The sequence below is a fragment of the Tetrao urogallus genome, assembly GCF_951394365.1.
Source record: "Tetrao urogallus genome assembly, chromosome: 5".
Lineage (NCBI taxonomy): Eukaryota > Metazoa > Chordata > Aves > Galliformes > Phasianidae > Tetrao > Tetrao urogallus.
The window spans coordinates 24,655,370-24,677,438 of record NC_136818.1 but is presented as its reverse complement, the minus strand read 5'-3'; the positions used below and the strand labels follow the sequence as shown (position 1 = coordinate 24,677,438).

At 50.0% G+C, this 22,069-nt stretch overlaps 1 protein-coding gene across 1 annotated transcript; it reads right to left on the bottom strand.

Moving 5' to 3' along the window:
- Window positions 1-7,415: 7,415 nt before the first annotated feature.
- Window positions 7,416-18,909, bottom strand: LOC306946211 (regulator of G-protein signaling 8; the record flags this gene model as incomplete). The annotated part of the gene is made up of 5 exons (XM_079535184.1): window positions 7,416-7,598; window positions 9,347-9,513; window positions 16,295-16,359; window positions 17,116-17,217; window positions 18,884-18,909. 5 exons carry the CDS (start codon window positions 18,907-18,909, stop codon window positions 7,416-7,418), a joined length of 543 nt encoding a protein of 180 aa, XP_079391310.1.
- Between the last annotated feature and the right edge of the window lie 3,160 nt (window positions 18,910-22,069).

Below are 22,069 nucleotides of genomic sequence, written 5' to 3'. Positions count from 1 at the left end.
AGCAGCCAGCAGAGGCATCTTTCATGAATTCAAGCTGCCTCCTGCCTTGCTGCCCCATTGCCAGCATCAATCCAACATAGTAATGGCCAGAGCTCAAAGGAGAAAATCTGGCCATGGCAGCAGACTTGGAATTAGATGATCTTTAGGGTTCCTTCCAATCTAAACCATTTTATGATCCTTGTTTCCTTTCCAACTCAGGATGTTCTGTGGTTCTATGATCACTGGCCCTGATGTTCCAGCCGTCACTTTGCTCCAGCCCCTTCCTCCCCACTGCTTTTCCCCATAGAAATAAGGTGTAGGCATACCTTGTCCCCTCTGTAGCATCTTTTGAATGCTCAGGTGAGAGAAGGCTGATGGAAGTCAGATGTTAGGAAAAGGCTGCAATGGGAGCCTGGGCTTTTCAAGCCCCACAGGAGGAAGAGAACCTTTATAAAACCTCAGCAGGAGGGAAATCATAGAACCATCAGGGTTGGAAAAAATATCCAAGATTACCAAGTCCAACCTTCAGCCTGACCTATAGAGGCCCACCACTAGCCCTTGTCCATTAGTATCTCATCTACACATCTCTTCAATACCCCAGGGATGGGGGACTCCCCCTCTTCCCTGGGCAGCCTGCTCCAAGGCTTGGCCACCCTTTCCAGGAAGAAATTCTTCCCGAAATCCAACCTAAACCTAAAATCAAGAGCCAGCCGGAGGCTGCATCTTCTTGGGCAGCAAGGCTGCTCAGCCAGAAGATGCACAAAGCCATGGAAAATTATACCTGAGCCCCTGCCCTGCTGCCTCGGGGCAGGTTTTGAACTTTCCCCTTCAGTGGATGAGCTCCAGCGTGGGAGATGGTCCGTGCTACATTTTCTAATGCACAGGTCCTCATTAGGGTTATGCAATAACTTCTGAGCCCAACTACGTGTGTGTACTCAGATGTCTTCATTCTGTTCAATATCTAATTTAATTATGTGCTTCCTGTCTCATTTAGCCTAGCAGCCTCCTGCAGTCCTTGTCCAGCTCTGTGTTATCAGCCCTTGTTTTGGAACACAAAAACCCAGCTGTGTTGCAATGCCCGGGGCTGGGCTGCTTTCCCATCATCATGCTGCAAAACTGGCAGCACGAAGCCCACCACCCGTGGAACCAGCATGGCCCCTCACATCACCAGCAAGGTCCCAGCATCCAGCCCTGCTGATAAGAACCTCCCCGTTGCTATTTCCCTATAGGTATTTTTGCTGGAAGAGACGTGGAAGAAGGAAGAGGAGCCACGGTAAATAGGGAACAGATGTTGGGCGTGGAGAATGGGAGCAGAAGGGAAGGAGCTGAGGGATGAAGCAGAGGAGGAAATGCAAAGTCATGTGGCTTGGTGGAATGGGAAGGGTACAGAAAAGGATGGGAGGTAAGGGGAGAAGGGGAGGAAGAGCTTATGCATGTGTGCACAATTGTGGGTCTCCATAGGTCAGGCTGAAGGCTGAACTTGGTAATCTTGGATATCTTTTCCAACCCTGATGGTTCTATGGTTTCCCTCCTCCTGAGGTTTTATAAATGTTCTCTTCCTCTTGTGGGGCTTGCATGGCACCAGCCTGTCCCAGTCATCACAGGAGGGTGATGCTGATTCACCTGACTCCTTTCCAACGGACTGGGAGTAGCAGCAGTCGTTATGGTTAATATCTGAAGGCCGTGCCCCGAGGGCTGTGTCTGCACGGAGGGGTGTTGGATGGATTACCAGCCAAAAAAAAAAAGCACTCTGTCCTCACACACAGCATTGGAGGGAATCATTGCTCTGGAAATTCATAGCAGCTTGGAAAGGGATGTCTGAAAGACAGAAAAAAAAATCATTAAAAATTAGAATTACAAATGGGGTTTTCAAGGGGCAGCTGTTACCCACTCTGCCCCTGCACTCGCTTTGTGCAGCACGCAAGCACAGCTGTGTAGGGAGAGGTATCTGACAGCAGGTATTTTTAATCTTCCCTTTCCGATCCCAGCACCTGCTCTGTAAAGACAGTGAACAGCAAGGGAAAAAAAAAAAAAGAAAAAAAAACCAACAAAGGCAGCAGCTAAATATATCCTAACGGAGAGCAGAGACAGAGCGGCACTAATGGCAGATTCTCCCCTTGGATGCATGCAAATCAGTTTGGCTCAGGGAGAGGCTTAGAGGGAAAGGAGCTGCAGATGAAAGGAGAAAACAATAAAAGAAGATCATTAGGGTCAACAAAGTGGGGATAGGAAGAGAACAGAGGGGGTGATAAATTGCACTGCAGCAATTCCTGTAGAAAAACAAGCTTGCTGAGGCTTTCTTTTTGCATGAGGCTGCAGCCCTGCATGGGCCATGTAACTAACACTCACCTGTGGGCAGGGAGGGATATCAGGAAACATTTCTTCTCTCAAAGAGCAGTGATGGAATGGCACAGCTGCCCATGGAGTGGAGGGGTCACCGTCCCTCGAGGTGTCACAGAACCATGGAGATGTGGCACTGAGGGACGTGGTCAATGAGGGGCATGGGGTGGGGGATCCCCAAGGATCCCCCAAGGTCTTCTCCAACCTGAATGACTCCATGCTTCTGCATTCCTTCCCAACGGCCATAAGGCAGCGTGACCTGTAGGACAGCAGGATTCATCCGACCTGACAGCTTTTCCAGACACACAGGCACAACAAGGTAGGTAGTTCTCAGGCTGTTTATTTCACATCCTCATGATGTCTATACAGTAAAGGTGAACAATGCATCACAGTGCAGTGATGTGGCTCAGGGGGATGTGGTCTGTTCAGACAGCTGATGGGGTGAGGAGTTCCTCCAGCTAATGAGGGAGGTGACCCTAGAAGCTAATAAGCAATTGATAGATAGGGAAGGCCCAACTGAACCCAAGCCCACATGTTCCCCATAGGGAAGGAATCAGACTGAACCCCCATGTCCTGCCCGAGCAGCTCCATCACCCAGTGGCACCACAGCTCCCAGACACAGAGGAGACAGTTACAGCATCAGGACTTATTAAAATAAAAACATTGCTCTTTTCGTTGTACCTGAAAAGAGTTTTTCTGCCCTATTCTGAAGTCACCCCATACATTAATTCCCCTCCACATCTCCTCTGAGCCACACGCAGTGATGCCTCCTGAGGAGCACACACCTTACACCACTCCTTGCTTGGTGATGGGGTCAGGTCCTTGAGGCTGTCATCCCAAAGAAGATGGAACTTAAGGAGAAGTCTGAACTCTGAGTGTCTGATGGGTTTTTCTTGTAGAGAGATGGGAAGATATGCTTCAGTCGTGGTAATTAAGAGAAAGGGATCCACCCCTGGGAGAGCACTTTAATTACCAGCATCCCAAAGAGGGCTGCATAAACAACACAAAATGCCTCCATCCCGCCATTACTTTTCAGCTGGGCACTGGTAGAGAAGCATAAAAACATTTCTTCCAGGGCAGCACTACTGACTGCACTCTGAGTGCAAAGCTGATCGTCTCCAGATCTGCTGTGCTGCAGGTTCAGTATCAGCATTGGACTGCAGGAGGCACCAGGTGCTCCATAAGCAGGCACTGCCTGGTTTCCTGTGCCCTTTTGCCAGCAAAGCTCTGTTTTTTCTGCATTAAGTTCATCCCTTCTGCCACCTCCCTCCCATCCACTCATTTCCCTGAACTCCCACTGAATTTACTGGAGCATCAAACCAGAGAAGCATCCTTCCAGTAAAGCCAAAAGGAAGCACAGAGCAGAACAACCGAGTTCACTGAGCAAATACACCTTTATTTACACTCTGTTTTGTTTAATCAGGAAGCTCAGAGGAAACAGCTGCAGCCGTGCTGGAGCAGCCCAGCAGCGAGCACCAAGTGCAGCCCAGCTCCGTCTCACCCAGCAGCACGTGGAGCACGAGTGGGCACACAGCATGGCACAGGGATGAGAAAAGCCCAGGGGTTGCACAGATGGGAAAAGCTTTCTGGTCTAGCAGCAACACGTGGGTTCGTTCCAACTCTAGGATCAAAATGCTTCGATGCCAGAGATACACCGCACTGAGACATGAGAAAACTGCAGCAGCCCCAGGGATGAAAGATGATGCGTAAATGATGGGGAGCATTTTCTTCTTATATAATGCACAAGGAACAGCTACTCGGAGCTCTGTAGGTGTGTAGGCAAGACAAGCATCCAGTGAAGGAAAGGAAAAATGGACACGGGTACAGAGGGTATGCAAACAAGAGGCAGTGTGACCCAGGCTTGTGCTGGTGGAGGGGAAGGGCATGGACAGGAGTGCTTCAGGTAAGGATGAGGAAGAGGAGGGATGGCCACAGGGCAGGACTGAGAACCAGAGAGGGGCTCGGGGGAGAAGCTGGAGGCCCACAGGGGAGAGTCGCAGTGACGAGCGAGAGGCACTCCAGGGCTGGCATGAGGTATGCTTTGCTATTGCTCTGAATGCTGTAAACATTTTGGTTTTGTGTCTATCGGTGAACATTCAGTTCAGTTTGATACAGGTGCTCTTATGGGTAATTGGAAGCCTAGCAGAGTTTACATCTCCTATTACTAGTCAAACCTACACAAGAGGAAAACACAACACCACTAAAATCTCACTGTCTGTTGTTTATGCCTAATTCTCCAATTTTATCATGCAGATTTATGTCTCAGAAAAGCTTCTCTAAAAGGAGACACGAGGTAACACAGACGCAAATTGACATGCACTCTCACCCACCTACACCCCCATTTCCCTCCTGTGCTTAACTCATGGGACTTTGCCCTTCACGGTCTCGCAGCGTGGAGAGCAGGGACCCATCAGAGCACTGACACGTAAAATGGATGGAAGTAATCCCCAGCCTGGCTGGCAGCCACAGCAGGAGAAAGGAAATTGGAGCAGATCTGGGTTTCTGCATCCCCACCTGGATTTTGGGTCTGCAGTCTATAAAGTGAGGAAAGGCCATTTGTAAACTCTTCCTTCCTTTGCTGCCAAAGGACTTGAGGGCTGCCTGCATACACACCAGCACAAGCAGAGTCAACAGAGCTGACTTGACTGGCACTGTTTTTTTTCCCCTTCCTTTCATGTGATGGCACTCTGACATGACTTGAAACAGGACCGAGTTTTTGGAGGTGTGTGCCTGTGGAGAGGAAAAAGGGGGTTTGTGAGATATGAATATTCCTTTCACTTCAGTGGGAGACAAATCAAAGATAGGATATTTGTCCTCGGTGAGGCTTAGTCATCATTCAGTGCTTTTCAAGGCTTTGGCTCTGTCACTATTTCCTTAATCAGCCCCTGGTTTAAGAGGAAGAGATATAAGTTGCCTATTTTAATTCACTTCAGACTGACATTTGGCATAAAAGCAGCAGCTGGTGCCAATTCCTTATTAAAAAGAAGGAAAGAAATTTACTTTAAATAACCAGGATGCTTTCCTGCAAGAGAGACAAATTGTAAGAGCAGCAGCAAAAATAACCATGCCAGGCTCAAACACCTCAGAGAATACCTTTGCTTCACTGTACACCCTGGGACATTTCCTTTTGAGATGCTATCTGGCACCAGGTAAAGGGGAAAAACTCCCTACATCATCAGGGATACAAATCCCATCACTTGCTGCAGCAAGGCTATCACAAAATGCCTGCTTAGAGCACTTCCCCAGATGGATGGGAGAAGGAGAACAGCTGGGGTTTCACAGGGTTTGGGCAGCTTTGAAGCTTTCTGGCACATGCTGGTGAGGATGCCAGCCCCGAGTCTGGAGGAGCACGCAGAGAGATGCTGCTCTGCCAGCAAGCCTGGGCGCTGACCTCACTTCTGAGCTTTTTTGCCCTCATTCCTAGACAGAAACTTACGGTTCTGCTGGTTCCTCCCCATCTGGCTGTCTGTGACAACGGCAGCAATGGGCATTTGGCTGAAAATCTGGCTGGCACTAGAGGTCAGCATCAGCCAAGCCCACTCGGAGGTGTACCAGTTTTAGGAGAAGCAATGGCAGGCAGCTCACCTCACCTCCTCCTGCCACACTCAGGGTACCTGGCACTAATCATCCCTATCATGATTTGCACCTATCTGTCCCTACAAAACCCCTCAACACCTCTTTACTACCTATTGTACATACTGTTGACTACTAGCATTCAAGCAGACTCTGTGCATCTAACTCCAAGCATGATGTATAGCTTCAGAATTTAGTCTACCCAGCTTACACCACATTACATTTAAACCTTGATCATCTGAAGCATCAGACCTACCTACCACCCTAAACTAGAATGGAGCTTTACAGCCTCTGATAAATGACAGAAGGGAAAGATGCATGAGGTTACCATCCAGACCTTCATAAAACCAAGAAAACAGACCTCTGGTCTGCAGGCTTAAGTCCACAGACAGGCTGTCGATCTGCTTCCCCACCAGACAACACTGCAGGAATGTGACAGCTGATAAGCTGGGAAAGCAAAGCCATGTAGGCAGTCAGCATCTCTGCACAGCGCAGAGGTGTGGTTACACAACTGACATCTGCAGAGCCCCCTGCAGCTGTTATCTGGGCCATGGAGCAGGGCCAAAACACACCTTGCACACCACTTTGAGCCCGCATGGCTGTCCTGCTCACTGTTTGTATGCAAGCTTCATGCAGCAGAATCTACGTCTTTACGATTTCTTTGCATTGCATCGAGCCCACAGTGGACATTCAGTAGGTAACAACAACAGTCAAAAGCAAAAATAAGATTGTGGTTTTCATGTCACCTCTCCCTGCCATGAGCTTGGTCAAGTACTACCATGAGAAATGATATCTGGCATGGTAGAGGGGTCTTGTGCTTCTCTTACACCTCAGTATGGGGCAGATGAGATATCCCTTCTTCCTACCCTTTCCCAAAAGCTGGTAGAAGAAGCCACCAAGGCCATGTATGTCCCTGGTGCTCTTTGTGCTGGGTTCTGGTATGGTGCCTAGCACAACGGAGCCTGAACGGCGACAGGAGTCCTGAGGCTGAACTACAGTACAAACAAATAATAGCAATGAAAAGCAATCATTTGCCTTAGAGGACTGGGTCTAGCAGGAGCTTTTGGGATAACCTTCCTCGTGAGAAACACTCTGCTCCTTGGCAGCAGCATGAAGACAACACTCAGCCTCCATCCCATGAAGATAAGCATACGAGGGGTCCGGAGTGGATGTTGTATCACAGAGTATGCAAGCACAACGGGAAGGGTGCTGAGTTTGCTGATGGTTTCCACCCTGGGAAGCAGCACGACTCATGTGCCGTTGTTTGTCTTCTGTCTCCCTCCCCACAGCCTCAGTCCCCACGACCAGAGAGGATAGCATTGTGTGTAACAGCCGCAAGGTGCTACTGCTAACCAAAAAAAAGCACAGAAACTCAAAAAGTCTTGACACCATGTCAGGGTCACACTTCAGAAGACTCCCCTTCCCTTCCTCCCTCCTCTCTCATTCCCACTGCCTTTAACCCCATGGAACACTTAGAGATGGGTTGTTGCAGTTGTGGGAAGCACACGGGCTCCGTTGCTGTTCTAGCTGAGCCTCCTCTGGGTTTGAGACAGCAGGTCTGTGTAGATTTTGGATCTCAGGAACCTGGGGTATGAGTCTTTTTCCATCAGGCTGTGCACTTTTCCCTGGGCTTGGTCAAAGCAGGAAAGGGAGGGCTCCTGCATGTTCCTTCTTGTCAGCTCCCGTGTCTGGAAGTCAATGTTCACCTGGGAAAAGCAACAGAAGAGTTTTGGGTGCTGCTAAAAAAATGCATGTTTTGTCTCAGCAGCAGAGCAACCAAGCAGAACAACCAAGCACTTATTCTTGAACAAGTCTCAACAGCCCCCCAAACTCCGTGGGCTTAGTGACCCAGAGTTACAAATCCTGCCCCAAACTTGGAATAGTTGAAGAAGATTCATACTGACCTAAGTGTTTCTGACCTCAAGTTGCTTTTATTCAGTCTCTTAATGAGTTTACATAGCAAATATCCTACAAATGCCTGCTCAGTCTAACGTACATATCTCCTGCTGCCCAAGAATTCTCTATTCCCTCTTTTTCCTCACATGCCCAATAGGATGGAGAGTGAACTTTTAGCTGGGTTTAATCTATCAGCATACTCTTATTCAGCTATGTTGTTATAAAATAAATTGTTTGAATTTTCCCATAACAACGTGATATTACAATGCCTTGAAATGGGACTTTAAAAAATAAACAGCCCTCATGTTATGACTGCAGTGTGTTTGTGAAGCCAACAACAAGAGCTTTCCTGTTTTCTTTTGCTAGCAAGCCGTCAGCATTTCTTAGGGTTAGTATTGAAAACCTGGCTGCTAAGATGTTATTCGTCATTATTAACGAGCGCCCAGACTTAAAGCTGTCTCAAAAGTAAAGCTGCCTGCTGTAACCCTGATGGCAGCAGAACAGATCAGCTCCCTCTGCCAATTGAGAGTCACTAGCAAGCCAGAATTATGACAAAAGGACTCGATTTTAGGAAGGACCTCATCCAACCTGCACTCACGTTTCTAATCCAGAAACAGCCCTGCAGAACTGTGAATCTCCCAGCAGGAAGATGCTCACTGAAGGCACTGCACCCTGAGATGTCCACACCACCTGGTGCCATCGGTGGCCTTGCAATGGCCTTGTCAGTGCACAGATGGGGTTGTGAGAACCTTCTTAGGACGAGCCCTGCCCCATCCCTGGAGATCCCCCAGGCTGTGGATGGGCCCTCGGCAGCCTGAGCTGGTGGGCAGCCAGCCCATGGCAGGGGTTTGAACTGGATGATCTTTAAAGCCATTCTGTGATTCTCTGATCCCTTGCAGCACCCGTATGATGACAAGCACACGTGCAAGAAGACTGCTGTGGGAGAGCAGTGCTGCAAGCACTGCATTATGAATACAGTACCACAAAGCAACATCACGACACAGGATCTGACAGCCGCATCAGCCTGTCAGTACATTGAAGAGTGCTGAACAATGCCAGGCTTCAGGTGGTGACTGCACTTTTTGTTCAGCTCTGAGCTCCTGCTCGCATCTTTTCAGGAGGTCTAATTGAATTTGGAGTTAGTCAGCAGATAAACACTCTTCCCCGGAGAGTCAACAAGTTAGTCATTGGTGGGATGCTTCTAGACACAATGTCCTGTGAGGAGTGAGCCCAACTGCCTGCCTGGGGAGCGGTAGTAAAGTTGGTGGGGAGGATCTCCTAGGAAGCTGGTGAGGTTAGGAAATGTAAGTTGCAATTGCCAGCAAACTCATTGGCAATGACTAATTTAGCATCATCAAATCAGTTGCCCTCACCAGGGGATGAGTCACTGCAAGCAGAGGCATCGGAGCAGGCAGGAGGCTTTCCTGTAACAGGAAGATTTCTCCTCTTTACCCCCTCCTCCCCATCACCTCCAGGTGAAGGAAGATCCCCCAGGCCCTGCAGTTCCACCAGGGGGACAGGACCCATTCCCTGCTGAAGGGCAGCTCTGCCTACCAACCTCACGGGGAGCCTGAACGTCAATGAACTCCTCAAAGATGCGTTGTGCCTTGGCAGCCAGCTTGGCTGCTGAGCGGGTCTTCTTGAAGTCTTCGCAGGCCAGCCAAAACTCCAGGTTCTCCTCACTGAACTCAGTCTTCAGGAAAGCACGGAAGGCAGCCAGCCCATCTGCAAGGAATACAAGGGGAGTTACAGCGGGAGGAGAAAGCAAGCTGGGAACAATCCTACAGCATCCCCCCATCTGCTCCTGCCCAACCGAGGCCATTCTCATAGCTGTGTGACAGCACAGTCCATGATCTCATTATCCATCATCTAGAGTGATGCCATGTGAAGCCAAGCATTATTCACTGTGATTAATGAAAACTTAGTTTTTGCCAGCCAACATAGCAAAATGCTTTCTTTGGCACTGAAATATCAAACCTTTGAAATTTGAAACAACGATAGAATCATTAAGGTTGGAAAGACCACTGAGATCATCTAGTCCAACCTGTGACTGCTCCAGCTCACGTTCCTCAGTGCCACATCTCCACAGTTCTTGAACTCCTCCAGGGTTCTTCTGAGAAGTTTTTCCTCACACCCAACCTAAACTTCTCTTGGCACAACTTGATGCCATCACCTCTCATCCTATCACTGTTACCAGGAGCAGAGGCTGACCCATCTCACCACAGCCTCCTTTTAGGAGCTGTAGAGAACAGCAAGGTCTCTCCTGAGCTCTTCTCCGCACTGCCCCATGCCATTTCCTCAGCTGCTCCCCATCACACTGTGCTTCAGACCTCACACAGCTCCCTCCTTTTTCTGGACACACTTGAAGCTTGAATGAGGCAACCTGTTTCCACACCACCTTGTCCACATTAATGACGGGATGTTACAAAGTGGGGCACTAAGAAAATCCTTTAATAAAATAGAGCACGTATGGACTCGTCTCTGACGTTCTCCATCACTTTGCTTTATTGCCTTACGACATATTTTTAGTTCCCACTCACACAGAGGAAGGATCTTGGAGAGCACAACTGTTACAGCTACAATAAAGGAGAGAGGGAAAGGACACAGCGTAATTACTACTCGTCTAGTCAGCAGTAAAAGTGTTCTTATCACTTGCTAATGCTCAGCAATTGTGACATTCCAGTAATGTAATCTGACTCAGCTGGGGCAGAATAGAAACGTTGAGAGATTTATTAGGCATCAATGTGCTCTTAAACCCCAGCTGGGTGTATTTATGGACACAGCTATTGTTTTTTATTTCCTTTCCCTGAATGGCACGAGCAGAGTAGAACTAAGTGAAGGCTTTAAACACACCCTTTCTCTTTTGCTAAGCTGAAGGATAAATTTGGCTCCTGTTTTTTTTCCCAGTAACACGTCTCTAACTTTTCCAGTAGGGTCTGAATAGTTGTAGCTCATGACTGGAAACCTCCCCAGTCAGCCTTGGCTGCTTCCAAGGAAGCATCTATAAATACTGATGGAGTCGGGAGAGCACTCAGCAAGGTCAGGCTCAGGGAAAGAACGATGGGAGTGGATATTGGCTGAGACAGACAAAGGCTGACAGGGTTTGCAAGCCTGGATCTCCTCCTGCATTGCTGCAAGGGTGAGCTCCACCTCACCCAACGAACTGCTCCAAGTGTCAAACAGCAGCCAACAGCCCAAGGCAGGGGAGATATCTGACTGCCTGGATCCTCAGAGGGACCAGCAGAGAAGATGCATGGCCAGATAGGACCAAGCTCCAGGCTATTACTCTCTGCTTTAGGCTTTATGAAGATCCCTCACTGACAGGCTTGGCAATGCTAACTGCTCCATCAGCACTCTGCATTGCAAAGAGCTGCTGTGGCACAGCACCCAGCAGCTGAAACTGGAATGTCTCCACCTCAGCTACACTGTCTTCTTCCTGTCAGCCCTGGGAGGGTGAGAAATAGCTGTATCACACCCAGTGATTAACGCACTTGTAGAAAGGTTTGGGGCTGCAGCTGTGGGCAAAGGAGGACTCTCATCCAAGGGCACTGCTGAGCACAAATTGTGGGTTCAAAACCAAAGCAGTAAGGCAACGTCAGCCCTTGAGAAGCCTGCAGAATGGAGTGTCCAAAGGCACCTCTAGGAAGCTAGCACCTGTCAGTCATGCTTCCCCTGGCTGCTCCAAGCACCTCTATGAATAGGTAGACATGGAGCAAGAGAAGACTGTTTTTGAGCTGCTCCAGTTCCTGAAACCCAGAGATACGCAGATATTCTAAACTCTGCTATTTAATGCCTGTAACATTCATAGTGCCTATGTGGAGGACTTAACAAAGGAGAGAGGAGCCCTTAGAGGAGGAAAAGAAGAGGACATTAACAGCTGAACTGACAGATTTCACTAAGCATGAATGGGGAAAAACAGCAGTTCCCTGAGATTTTGCCATTTGGTAAATCATCAGACTGTAGGATGCTTAATGTTAATCATTCCAGCACCCAAACAAGCTGTTTCGACAACACCATCTCCACTGTGTGTCCCTGTAGAGTTCTGTCTTCCCTTTCACTTGCCTTCTGCCCAGAGAATTTACGGGCGCCCCATCCCTGCAGGTGCCCAAGGGCAGGTTGGATGGGGCCCTGGGCAGCCAGATTGGTGCCTGATTAAGTGCTTTGGCAACCCTGCCCACAGCAAGCGTCAGAACTGGACGATCTTAGAGGTCCCTTCCTCCTCCAGCCAGTCTATGATGCTATGATTCGCTGTCCTGAACTTTCCCTTTCCTCTCCAACAGCCCCAGCACTGAGAGAGAACCACTTGCCAAAAATAGCAGCTGTGCATGGCAAATATAATATCTGCAGAACGTAGTATCTGCTCAAACAAGTGGACGTGGTGATTGATGAGATGAGAAAGGCTTTGGCTTCAGCCCTGCCCCAGAGAGCAGAGCAGCAGCTGGGACCAAGAGGTCTCCACATGCTCTCACATCAATCAGCTCCTTTTTATTTTGAAGCAAGTTTAGACAGAGGATATATAAATAATAGTATCTGGCTGAGCTCCATGGGTTTTTTTTAATACATTCCTGTCATCTCCTCCCCAAAGCCCTTGGGGAGCTGGAAACGATCAGGGCAGACCTGAGAGGACCTTGCTGAGGAGAGCTTGGATGGAGGAGAGGTCGTCCTGGGCCAGAGGCCACTCTGCTCTGCAGATCAACCCTTTGGCCTCTGCCTGCCTGTACCTCCAGCTGGAAGTTCAGGCACAGAGGTGGAAGCCTGCATCACTGCACAGTGCTAAATCACTGCCAACAGGTTTGTCATGGGACAGTGGCTAAACTAATGGGAAGGGCAGGAGGACCTGAGCCGGCATTTGACACGGTTGTTGGCTTTCATCTCCTGTACATGAAGGCTACCAAGGAAGCATCCCTGATGAATTTGCATTTCAAAGCTCATTTCAACTGAGAAGCATGGGGTTGCTGTGTGATGTGAACTGGAGAACATCTGCTGTTGGGTCAGCCTTTTGAAGTAGGCTAGAAGACACATGGAGCACCTGAGAAGTACAGTTCCAAAGGGAATGGGGGAAAAAGCATAGGAATGATAAGCTGTATTAAATCCTTCATGAAGGTGGGTAGGCACAGGCTGCTCAGAGAAGCTGTGGGTGTCCCATCCCAGGTTGGATGGAACTTTGGGCAAATTGATGTAGGCAGAGATATCCCTTCCTATGGCAGGGGGTTGGAACAAGTTGATCTTTAAAAGTCTCTTCCAACTCAAACCATTTTCTGGTTCAATATCTTTAGAACTATCACAGGATAGATCTCTGCTAGATCAGGTTGCCCATCAGTGCTCAGAGCCCTTCCAGCCTGACCTTGTCTGTCTGCAAGGATGGGGCACCCACAGGTCTCTGGGCAGTCTGTGCCAGTGCCTCGCTGCTCTTGTTGTAATAAACTTCTTCCTTATATCCAGCCTAAATCCCCCCTCTTTTAGTTTGAAACCATTTCTCCTTGTCCTATCTCACAGACCCTGCTGAAGAGTCTGTCCCCTTCCTTCTCACAGCCCCTTTAGACACTGAAAGGCCACTCCCAGGTCTCCCCAGAGCCTTCTCCTCTCCATACTGAACAGCCCAAACTGGAGTTGTAGGTAATTCCTTACCAGACAGGGCTGAAGGGACAAGGTCACAATGCTCTGCATAGCATATGTACACTCTCACTGCTGCCTAGCGTTGCTTTGATGAATGCTAGTTGCCTGTCACTACCTCATGCTGATGCTGTTCTGGCTTAGAGAGAACTGGGAGTAAGAAGGGATATTCCTATGCTGTGTAGGAAGAGCAGCAAGGTGTAGACAACAGGAGGAGGAGGACAATAAAATTTGGGCAGAAGAGCATCAAGTTCACAACGTTATAGAAAAAAAATAATCTGTGAGATAAAAATGGAAACTCAGTGCCAAGGTTTTCCGTGTCGGATGCTTCGTTGATAAGTGAGTAAGGGTTGAGGACAGACTGTCCTGCTGGATCCTGGACAAATGAGAAGCCATGTGTCCAGCCCCGCAAGGGATGCAGAATGAGACATGCCACTGTGTGCATCTCCCTGCGGCAGCCTGTCAAAAGGAATCTCCATCTGGCTGACCAGAACTGCACCTCCTGGGCACGGGTACAGCGGGGGGATTTCTCCTCTGTTACTCACATCATGCACACACGCTCTGCAGACCCCAGAGCTCCAGTTCCCTGGGAGCCATTGCTAATCCAGCACTGAATAGGAAAAGAATGCCAGAACCTAGCAAGTTGCAGCCACTGCTTTTTCTCCCCGAGCACCCAAGGGAACATGCTATATATGATCCTTCCTCTTGCTTTTGCAAACCCCTGCTGTAAACCAGGCTTGAGCTCCCTTTTCCTGCTGCCTGCCATGCTCACAAGCCCTTACCCAAGGGCACACTGCTCTGGGAGATGTCTCTTGCAATGAGCTGGGAAAAGGCTCCCGCTGCATGAAGAGGGTTGGCTGGCTGATCCTATGGTTTCAAGCTGATTCTCTTCTCCCGTTAGCAAGAGCAAGTCAGGTATTGTTGCGTTGACCTATTTGTCTGGGGCTGCCAAGGAAGTTGGGCTGTGCTGTATCCTAATGTGGCACTGTATCCCAGTGTGGCACTGGAGCCCCACTCAGCTCCCTGAAATCAGCGTCACAGCCTCCTTCCAAAAGATGCTAAATGTCCATATAGTGAAGGAGGTGTGACAGACGTGGCAGGCAGCAGCAGCCCACCTGCTAGCACTGCAAGCCACAGGGGAATCCTCCACAGGCACAGCTGGTGCTCAGCCCATGCCCTGAAGCATAGATTGGAATTCGTGGCTGGCTGATGTTGTTCACCTGGGCAGTCACAGGGAAACCAGGCTGATACAGCTCTGTACTTCTCTTGGCACTCAGTGCAGATTAGCTGGCAGCTTTACTGTAGATGTTGCTTTCTTACTGTGAAATTTTGGTCAGATAAGGCACGAGTTCCTATCAGGAACTAAATGTTTTTCACTAGGTGCCAAAGAACTACCATAATTACTTCCCATCATAGAGACAGGGAAGATTCTGATGTTTCATTGATCGCTTTATGAGGCTAATTGATTAATAGAACCAGATATTCTTGTAATGCTATTGGATGAAGTAATTGGGCTGAAACTCAATTTGGCATTCACAGCACTCAGCTGAAGAGGGAACAGTGTGTGTAATTCCAAAACACAGACAAAAGGCAACTTCACTGCCTTTTGTAACCAACACATTTTTGTTGCAGCCTCTGTCCAAAAAGGAGAAAAATGGACAACTTTAGCATTATTGAAGGAAGAACAAGGGTTTGAGTTTAAAGACAGAGCTGTAACATCAATGTGAACATCCTGTCCTCTCTCACTGCCCATTCTCCAGGCACCTCTGTCTCTTTTGTGTATTTTTCCCTTCGTGTTCCAGATTTGGACTAAAGAAATGTTCCCTCTTGGCCATACCCAGATACACGATCGTTTCCTACTGCCTGCAAGCCATGATCTCAATGAGATACTGCTGCTATAATTACATATCACTTTTTCTGCCTTGGACAGCCAGCCTGTTCAGAATTGTCACCTAATTCTCAGCCAAAACTGTTGTCATCCCAGCCGAAAATCCAGAAAATAAACTGCATATTATTCAAAATAATAATATAATTCTATCCTGATGCTTTAATATGTAAATCCTGACCCGCTAAGGAAGTCAGCTCGTTCCTTATGGCGGTAAATCAGTTCACCGCCCACACTGACTTCTTCCCAACCTCAATTCACTCGTTTTACTCTTAAATAGAAACAAATTAATGAATCTATACTGTGAACTTCCCTGCCTTGTTTATAATTCCTCAGCATGAATGCGCCGGTGAAGCAGGGTAACGCATTCTGAACAGAACTGATATGATTGATCTATTGAATGGAGTGAGGCACGCTGATTATATGTTTGCATAATGTTTCTTGATGTGAAACTTTCAGGTTTGCACTGGGAACTATAAATTAGAGCCAGCCAAGTGCTACCATGCATGGTTTCTTCCTAAGGACTGCGACGGAGCACAGAGTTCAAGGTTATTTAACTGCACATTGGATTTCCTACTGCAATTGATGGTAGCAATCAGTCAGATTCACCAGATGGCTCTGAGAATTTCAGCTCTGTAGGCCTGGATTACAATATTCTGCAAGGGACGTGGTCAGTGGGCACGGTGGCAATGGGTTGGGCCTGATGATCTTTAAGGCCTTTTCCAACCTGAACGATTCTATGAATGGAAAGAATGGGACGCTATGGTGCCATAACCCCCTGCTCAATGACCTTTTGCAAATGTGAAGATAAAATATTAATACCCCTGCAGTGGAGTGCTGATGAATGGTGGCAATGAAGCCCGGCCCATGAATCACTGTTACCACTTCCTCAGGGTAAGAGGTACACAAGGGACCACTCCCGTGCCATGCAGTGTGTGTACCGTAGTTTGCCCTAGCTACACACAGTGCCTAGGGGAAAAAAGGTGGTACAAGTTGATCTCTACTCACATTTATGGGACAAAAGGACATCAAAAGAGTCTGCCCATCTTGTTGCTTCTTCTGTTGACAGTCTTCTGGAAGAAAGAAGAGGCAGATTACAGACAACCCATGGCTGTTTGACAAGCACACCAAGGAAGGCTGGAATTCTTCTCACCAAACTTTGGAGGTCTACAATGGAAAGGTCTCCAAGTGTGCAAGTCCCCCTGGCTCCCTGCAAAGTCAGTGGGGAGATGCCAAGGGACTCTCATGGGTCTCCTCACCTCGTCCTCAGGCAGACAGGTAAAGCAAGGCAGATGAATCACACCCAGAAAGGGACCAATTTTTCCTTACCGACTCAAAGCAAAGAGCAGGGAACAAGTTCAGATGTAGACATTTACATTGTAAATGTCAAAAGTTAAGTGAAACGAAACCCACCCCTGCAGAAGTGTTTATTTCTCTCTCCTGACTGCAAGGAGAAGGTGAGCTCAGACGTGGGATCAGATGGATTCCATCCCACTCGCCTTAAATCAGGACTCCGTATTGTTTGAGGCATCTGCTTTAGTGCTGTGCAAACTAACACAGGACATTTAGGCAGTGTTTAATAACACTCAGCTAAGGAGGACTGTGACCTGGAATTGCTGCTCACCTCTTCGACAAAGCCAACTGCTCAGACTTGGATTTGCTATGACAGAGGGATATATTACCCCCATCCCTGGAGGTGTCCAAGGATGGGGTGGATGGGGCTGGGCAGCCTACAGCATACAACAAAAGGAAGGCAGTTCAAGAGGAGTGGTGGGCAGGGAGGGGAGGACAGAAGTGGGATGGGGTGGGGATGCTGCAGCTATACTCACTTCAAAGCCCGGTTGGGCTTGTCCGGAAGAATAGCTGTGAAATCATTATATGAGTCTGATTTGTGAGACAGGCAGCCCAGGCGAGTCCTCATCCCTCTGTTCCTGTGGTCGATGTGAGGGAGCAGGGGGGTGAGCAGGGGAAAACCAAAGAAGAGGATTATAACTCTAGCCAGAGCTAACAAAACAAAATCCCAAAGATGACACAGCCCAGCGGCTCTGTGCCATGTCAGATCTGCATCCCTCGTCCCTCACCTGCGGGAGGGACCCTGAAGCATCTCCAGGAGGATGCTAAGGATGGATACAGCATAGATACTGGCTCGCCCAATGCCAACCAGTTGTTCTACTGGTCCAGCTAGCAGAAAGGCTGTGTACTAGGTGGTGTCCTGGAAGGGCCTGCCCTCAGCAGAGCAGGAGGGCAGCTACACCTGCAATCAGCTGCATCAGAACAAGGTGGTGCCCATGCTGTAGGGCAGGAAGGGGTTGGAGGGCAGGAAGGAGCAAGGCACCTGTGATGTGAGCTGTGCTGCAGAGCCAGGGGAGCCCGGCCCGCTTCTTTAGACTCAGCATTACATAAGCAGGCTAAAGCTTCCTCTTCCATGGCAGGTTTATCCATGCAGAAAAGGACCTTACTGCTTTTCCCTTTGAATTTCAGAGCAGTTCCAGTGCTTTGCTCCCACATAGGCTCCTCAGCTCCCTGCCAACTCCTTCCCAGCACAACTGATGAGAACAGCATCACTGGGATGGAGAGAGCTTGGAAAGGAAGGGAACACAAAGGAAGAGGGAGATGGAACATACATGCACGGCACTGGACTGGCATCGTCTCCCCTCAGAAACAGATGCCGACTGATGGTTGGACAGTGCCTAGAAGGGCAGAGCCTGAGCTCCCCCCATCCTAAGAGCACCCCTCGTGGGTCACTCCTGAGCATGGGAGGGCCGTGGCATGCACTTCTCAGCTGCTAGACTCACTCTGGAAGCTCCCTCTGAGCCCTGCTGCTGAGCAGATGCCAAACAATCCCTGAGACTGCAGAGGGAAGCACAGCGTTTCTCCCTTCCCTATGCAGAACACTTCAGCACTGAGCTAATCTGTAGCACGCCTGTCCCCTTTCTCCTCCCGCCCTGCAGAGAGTTTCTATTATTGCACATTTTCATGTAATCTTACAGCAAATTAAATGTTAATTAAATGCAACGAGTGTCTCCCTGGCAGAGCACAGGCAGCTCCAAGCACAGAACCTGGGGATCTTCAGTGGCAAGAATAGCTCTAAAACCCAAACCTGTGACCAGCAGACTCAGGATGTTGCCCTACATCCACCCCCCACAGCAAAGCAGACACCCTGCATGCAGAGAACTGCATCCCCAGCTGAGCCTGCTGTGCTCAGACTGACACTGAGTGGCTATAGGATCCCACTGGTACCTTTCCCATATGCCACCTTCCCCCAGCCCTTATTCTCCTCAGCCATGCCCTAATGAAGCTCATGGCTTCCTCAGCAAGAGATGTGGCATGCACTGCTGCACTGCTGCTCAGATTTCTCTCCAATGCCTGAGATGAAGAGGCTGCAGCAGGGAATGGCAGCAAGGAGGCTGCGGTGCTACACTGTGAGCACAGAGCTCAGCTCGTGGCAGGTCATGATTCCAGAACAGGACGTGGGGGAAAGAACATGGGTTGGTAGGAGGTTGGGAGGCAGGGGAAGGGCAGGAAGGAGCCATGAGGCTCACAGAATGAGGCAGACAGCAATAGGATAGACAAGGGATGTGGTGTCCGTGCAGTTACCTCCGTGGGATCAGTAACGCAGCCATTCAGGACTCCAGTTATGGCCAATCCTCTATCTGGTTGGCTTGGAGGGTGGTTTGCAGGAAACAGGAGTGTAGGAAGGAGGGATTCACAGTTTCATGCCCTGGCACTTAAAAATATAACAAAGAATCCTCTGCCAGAAAAGGAGGGCCCGTTGCTCTCAACCCATTTGATCCTCGTCAGTTTTCCAATGGAAGACTCTTGGAGTTGAAGGATGATCACAGAGAAAAGACAGCATTTCCTCCTGGGAGCAGAGCCATGGGGTAAGTCCAGCTGCAGGTCCGAGCTTGGTGTCACGGCTCAGCATGGAGCAGCAGGGCTCAGCACAGCTGCATTCATCATGCAGTGCCTCCGAAGGTCGGTCCTCAACAGGCAAAGCTCCGGGGTGACCACACTAAGAGGACTGAACTATCTCTTGTCCCCGTTCCTGCGAGTCATGGCTGGCATTACTGGCCATCGTGGTGCTGCAAACAGAAGAACAGGAGGACTTCACGCGTCTGTGGATCTCTCCTTCCACCATCACAAGGCTCAAGCACTCACACAGATGAACTCAAAGAAAGCATCTCCTCATCTGGGCGGTGGGAACTCGTGGGAAGCTGTAGGGAGGGATGAATGGACTGACGGGGTTGCAGGGTTCCCTGAGCATGGGCACACAGACGCTGCTGGAACAGATCTCCCAGCAGGGAGCGAAGGCAGTATCCACTAAACTGGTGGGACAGAGCAGGATGGAGCCGCCTGCGTAGTGAGCAAAGTGCAAAGGTTTCCTGTTCGCCAGGACAAGGCTGAGCTCCAGATAACCTCCAGGTCCCCCTGACCAGAGGGGATGGCCGAGGAGGAGAGCAAGGAGCTGATGGGAGCAGCAGCTGCATGCAAAGGGCCAGGAGCTCGCTCTGCCAGGGCCGGGGGAGATCCCAAAGCTCAGGCTGCCCAATGCAGCATCCCTTTTAAAACCTGATTACATTAAAAATGCACAAAGCCTCTTCCCAACTAAATTAATGGAACTGGGATTGCACTATACGCCAGTGAGTGCATTTTCTTAATCCCTGCCCTGACCGGCTGCTTCGATGCGCTTTAACTGAAATCAATCCTTGTAATACCTTAAGCCCCTTCAAAATTTCCTCATTAACAGTTTCACCCGCATGTGGGGCCAAGCAGAGGATTTCCCAGAGCCCAGCAGCCCCTTCTCTCTCTGACAGCTGGGATGGGTGCCTGCGTGGTGCCCTCTCTTGCAGTCTCCCCTTGCTGCATGCTTTTGGAGGTGCTGTTACGAAACAGCTTGCTGCTCACCCCTGCTCCCACCCACAAAAACTGCACAACAGAGAGGCACCCAACTTCCCCAAGGTCCCAAAGTCTGTCTGACTTTGGAACATCAAGTCCCACAGCCAGGCTGGAGCATCTGTGGGTATGCCCTTGGCTCGCCAGCGAAGTCAGTCGATCCGTTTAGAAACAGAATGCAGTGAAGGCATCCCAGAAAGAGTCTGTGGTGAGGATTATCTCCTCACCCTCCATCCCTCGTCCTCCTCCACCTCCCTCCTGCGGCAGGACCCCATCCAGGAGAACTGACAGACTCATCATGGATGCGTTTTGGGGTTTCTCCTTGGGAGACAAAGGGAGGGGGAGCAATTATGACATCAGGATTATCGACCCCCCTCCATCCCAGGAGATCACCTGAGCAAAGATAATGGAGCCATCCCAATCAGCAGCATAAAGGGGAAGAGGAAAACAAACCAAACAAACACCAGACCCGGGGGGGGGGGGCTTCAGGAGCTTAAGAACCCACAGAGCCGAGTAGATAAACCGAGCAGGGAGGCACTGCTGACAGGCACACAGCGCGATACTCACCGCGGTTGACCTGTCCTCTCCACCCGCGCGTGCTCGGGAAGGCTCTGGAGACACAGAAGAGAGCTCCCTTCGCATCCAACCCCTCGCACTGCCCTTCGAACCCTTTCTTTCCCCGCACCCCACCCGGAGCCCCGCGCTTCAGCCCCGCACAGCCTCACCCGGCGCTCCGCAACGCGGCGGCTGCACCGCGATGGGCGGCGATGCAGCGGTGCCCACCTGACCCGCACGTCCCTCCGCATCCCTCCTCGCCTTCTCACCTGCTGGGAGAATCCCCCCGCCCCGCTACAGATGCCGGGGGGGAGGAGGGATGTCTGCGAGAGCTGTCGCTGCTGTCACCCTCCCCGCTTTGGAAGGGAGCGTCCCTCCCGCATCGCTTTGATCAGCTCCTCTGAGGCTTAGGGGAGGATGCTGCCCTCGGATCGTCGGCAGTCGCAAGAACAGAGAGAGAGCCGGCAGACAGAAGGGAGTGGGGAGTTTAATTAGAGAGCCTCTGTGTCAGAGGGGTCAAGGGAAATCGTTAACCTTATTGCACGGCATGGGAAAGGGAAGAAACCAACCCACCTAGCAGCTTAGGTTGCGACCAGCCCTTGCTCTCCTCTGCTGTGTGCCCCCTGCCCTGGAACCCTGCCCTTGGCTTGCTCACAGCACAGCCTCCAAGCCCTCTCCTGCACCCACACCTCCGCCTTCAGCCAACAGAGCGTGTACCCAGGGCTTCTGCTGGAACCTATCCCTGCACCCCACTAATAGGATCCTGCCCCCCAGCAGTGAGACCTCAGGCCTGGGCTTGGCTCAGCTGCCAGAAGCACTGCCCCTGGATGCCAATGCAGATGTTCAGAGTGGTAGAGGATGTCCCATCCCTGCAGACGGCCAAGATCAGGCTGGATGGCCTCTGAGCACTGGTGGAGCTGTGGGTGTCCCTGCTCAGTGCAGGGGGTTGGACCAGATGACCTTTAAGGATCCCTTTCAACTCAAATAATTCAGTGATTCTATGACCACGAGAGCTCCTGCTCACTCACTTCTTAAGGCATCAGAAACAAACAAACACCACAAATCCCAAGCAGTTAAATCAGTCGTTATTTTTCTCTCATTGCCTTTTCTCAGCTAACAAAGCACTGGGCTGACATCCCTGTGCTACTAGCAAGCGGCATGCCTTGAGATAGCACATCATCACCAGGCAACATCCCTGGGGAGGGAGCATCCCGCAGAACTTACTGTGAAAACACAGGGATTAGCAGCACTGCAGGCCTGATCCCACTGCTCCAGCCTGGATTCCCTCCTTCACAGCTCATCTTGGTAAGGAAATATTTTCCTTGCTGTTATCCT